The sequence below is a fragment of the Helianthus annuus genome, chromosome 9 (assembly GCF_002127325.2).
Source record: "Helianthus annuus cultivar XRQ/B chromosome 9, HanXRQr2.0-SUNRISE, whole genome shotgun sequence".
In the NCBI taxonomy this organism is placed as follows: domain Eukaryota; kingdom Viridiplantae; phylum Streptophyta; class Magnoliopsida; order Asterales; family Asteraceae; genus Helianthus; species Helianthus annuus.
The window spans coordinates 99,344,656-99,348,762 of record NC_035441.2 but is presented as its reverse complement, the minus strand read 5'-3'; the positions used below and the strand labels follow the sequence as shown (position 1 = coordinate 99,348,762).

The following is a 4,107-nucleotide window of genomic DNA, read 5'->3' as shown; positions in this document are numbered from 1 at the left end:
CCCAGGAGCGAAATCAACCCAGTTTTTGGAGCGAAACCCTAAACTTAGTAACCCTGGAGTGAAATCTCATGTAGCCTATGAGCGAAATCACAGGATGTTCATATGAGCGAAATTAACTCGGAGGGCAATTATGTCCATTTTAGTTCCGAATTTAGGTATGAAACTTTCAGGGATTTGTCTATGTCCAATTGTCTATGATCTGTGAAATTTTGAGCGGAATTTGACCGTTAAATCTCAATCTGGTGAAGAAAGAAGGAGTAGAAATCAGAATTTTCCAGCGAAAACGAGCTAAACGGTAAGAACTCTTCCTCCTAAGCTCTGATACCACTTGTAGGATCGTGAAACGATCTGATGAGTCGATCAGAAGAGTGCTCAGACAGAATCAGAGGCGGAATTCATTGATTCTGTCTTTGTTTAGCTTGTTTAACACTAGAATTCACTAATTTGTCTCTGTTTATTGATCTGCTAACAATTTACAAGCGCTGGAGACGTTTTAGCAGGGCTTCGCCGTTACATACAAGACCTTGACCGAACTACTACTAGATTTCACTTATACAAGCCTATTTATAGGCTTGGGATTTCGCTCGAGTATGCAACTGCATCATGAGCGAAATCAGACCATTAGACATATAAGCGAAATCAGAGTAACTAACTCTATAAGCGAAATCAAGATATTGATGATTTCGTTCTAAGTGACAAGAAGTCATTATGAGCGAAATCAACACTAAAACATGTTTTCTTGAATTTCGTGCCCAGTACAAACAACCCTAAACTAAGATTCGAACTAAGATGTAGTCGACAGACAACTGCACCACCAGACTCCCCATTTCCATCTGCTCCCCCTGATTCTTCATTCACTGAATCGTTCATCAAATCTTCATTAGTTTTCTCAATGGAAGCTTCAGATACTTTCACACCCGTACCACCCTGAGCATCGTCATCATCGTTGTCAGAACCATGACTGCTCGCTGAATAGACTTTCTCATCTTCATCATCTTCCTCGTCATCCTCATCTTCTTCATCCATTTCTTCATCACTATCACCAATTAACTCATCAAGAGGTGTATCTTCCTCAAAAAGACCAGATATAGCAGAGATAGGTTCAGGATTTTCAACAACCATAGAAGGAATAATCGATCTCTTGTCACTGTAGAACTTCCTTCAGCGCCTTTACCTTTATTTTTCATTTGTTCATCAATCTCTGCTTGACGTTGTGCCCTGAGTTCCTCAACTTGCAACTCTTCAAACTTTTGCTCTACAGGCGTTCCGAGCATACTTTCAACAACTTTATTCAACATATAGAATTCATGATCTCTTAATGCCTTTGCCGCTTCAAACTCTTTGTTTTTCATCTTGAAGTATTCATTTTGTTCATCTCTTTAAGCTTTTTCTTCTTCAAGCTCAGCAACTCGCACCTTCAAAATATCTATCTCTGATTGATCAGAGTCAATCTTTTTCACCAACTCTTTGTTATCAGTCTCCAACTTCTTCACATGCATTTCAAGAACTCTCTCACGATTAGAAACTTTCTTGTTCTCAGCAGTTAACTTCTTGTTTTCGACAATCACTTCATCAACTTTCTTTTCAACATTCTTGACCTGTGAGGTGTTTGCAAAGTCAAAATCTCCTACATCATCAAGGCTTACACTCAAATTCGAAGGAACAGCTGGAAAACCTCGGTACCCCGCAGAACCAGGTGTTAGTTGCATTTGGGTGCGAGGTGGTGTTTGAAAGATTTCTTGCGATGTGAATAAGGTTTGTTGTGATGGTGAAATATGTAGTGGTGAAAGATGTATAGGTGATCGTTGTCTGGGTGGTGTTGGTTGTTTTGGTGGTGAAGGTTGTTGTGGAGGTATAGGTTGTCGTGGAGGTGATTGGATTGGTGATTGAGGTGGTGTTGGTTCATGTGGTGGTGTTGGTGGTTTACTGGTTTCTTTGGAAGGTTTCTTCTTTAAAACGATCTTTAGCATTTTAATCTTTGGAGTAACTTTTCAGATCTTTGGAGATACAACTTTCTTTCTTGCTCCAGCTTTCTTTCGACCGACAGAAGGAGATTGTGACTCAGAGACATGTTATGGAGAAGGAACATAAGCTTCATCATCATCCTTTTCCTGTCTCTTTCTCTTTCTCAATAACTTCTCTTTCTCTGTTTTTTCCTGAACTCTTCTTAAACGTTCAGCCTCGTCAATCTCATCATCTGAAGAGCTCGAAGAACTTGTAGTGCTCTTATCTACATCATCACCTTCAATGTCATCAATAACCTTCTCTTTTCCAGCTTCGACATTAACAACTTGTTCAACTTCAGCAGTCACTGTTGGCCCAGTTTCCAAGACATCAACATTAAACATCATATCTTCACCAGCATTATACGGATCGTCTTCCGTAGTTACCATTGTCTCATCTTCTTCAGGTTCATCAATCAATAACGTTTCTGCTGCTTTCTTTTGCTTTTTCTTTGGTTTTGATGACGACCCTTCACCCTCTTGAATTTTAGGAGTGGCCTTTCTGCGTCTCCTCCCTGTTTCTTTGACAAACCATTCATTTTTGATGTTTTTAAACTCCGCAAGAGTTTTCAGCTCTTCAGCATAGGCAGCCTCTTTTATCTCTTCTTCGTTTCTCTAGTTTTTGTGATCAACCGGATCAGGAGCGAAATCAAGATGTCTGCAAAAGCGAAATCTCTTAGAAACTGGACTCTGGAGCGAAGTTAGAATGTACTTTGGAGCGAAATCTCAAGAATGATATCCAAGGAGCGAAATCAACCCAGGTTTTGGAGCGAAACGCTAAACTTAGTAACCCTGGAGCGAAATCTGATGTAGCCTATGAGCGAAATCACAGGATGTTCATATGAGCGAAACTAACTCGGAGGGCAATTTGGTCCATTGTTAGTCCGAATTTAGGTATGAAACTTTCAGGGATTTGTCTATGTCCAATTGTCTATTATCTGTGAATTTTTGAGCGGAATTTGACTGTTAAATCTCAATCTGGTGAAGAAAGAAAGAAGGAGTAGAAATCAGAATTTTCCAGCGAAAATGAGCTAAACGGTAAGAACTCTTCCTCCTGAGCTCTGATACCACGTGTAGGACCGTTATTGACAGTCGTGTGAGTCAATCAGAGCTAGATACTACTGATAATGCAGCGGAAATACAAAATCAGCATGAATCAAAGTAGAAATTGAGTAGAAACAGAAGCAGATCACTTTAAACTGGTTTTCTCATTAATTCTTCAAGAAATAGTCGAGCAGCAGTTCGGCTACACAGTAAACATGCGCGTACCAAATGAGAAAACACTACAACTATATATAGGGGTTAGGATTTCGCTCATATGACCATGTGTCACTTGGAGCGAAATCAGAAGCTAGTGATTTCGCTCCAATGACACATTGTCATTATAAGCGAAATCAGTACATTAAAACCAAATTTTTACACATTAACCCCCTACACATTACATAATTAACATATCTAGACCCTATACATGAACAACTAAGACTAAGACGTAGGTTTTAGACATTCGTGCACCAACAATAACAATTACAAAGGATCCTAGAAAATGAAAATAAAGCTAGAAATGAAAACTACAAGTTCCTAGGATAGATAGCTCAAGTAACGCAGGAAATCATTCTAAGGAGTTCTACCCTTATTGTAGGAATGTTAAAAACCCGGAAATAGCTTTCCGGTACTTAAGGGTGTTGTAGAACTCGGAACCGAGGGATGTCTCTTTAAATGTCGTTAAGCCATTCCTCTATCTCCCTAGGGAGGAAGAAGGCAGGCTCATTCTCCACAATGTCTTGTGGAGGAGGTGCGACAACCGGGAACCCGTGTAATATGTTTTGAGGGTGTTCCGGGGGTATGACATACCATTCAGCTAGAATAATAACCTCCGTTACAACATTCCACTCCCTTTGTGCAATGATTGGCACCATAGGAGGAGAAGCGAGAATATTCAACCTTTGGTGCAAAAGGTTGACTTCTCGAAGGCACCCCTCTAATCCCACCGTCAAGTGATTTATACGGTCAACCAAGGCTTCCTCTACTCCTGTCATTTCATCGATGGCCTCTCTCAAGGCATACACGTAGTTGACTAGAGAGTCTTCTAATGTTGATTTTCTTC

At 40.2% G+C, this 4,107-nt stretch overlaps 1 protein-coding gene across 1 annotated transcript; it reads right to left on the bottom strand.

Annotated features, from left to right (window-relative positions):
* Positions 1-1,379: 1,379 nt before the first annotated feature.
* On the bottom strand, positions 1,380-2,880 carry LOC110876079 (cell surface glycoprotein 1-like). The gene is made up of 3 exons (XM_022124258.1): positions 2,860-2,880; positions 2,163-2,618; positions 1,380-1,961 (listed from the first exon to the last, which is right to left on the bottom strand). The coding sequence occupies exons 1-3, from the start codon at positions 2,878-2,880 to the stop codon at positions 1,380-1,382; spliced, it is 1,059 nt and encodes a 352-aa protein (XP_021979950.1).
* Between the last annotated feature and the right edge of the window lie 1,227 nt (positions 2,881-4,107).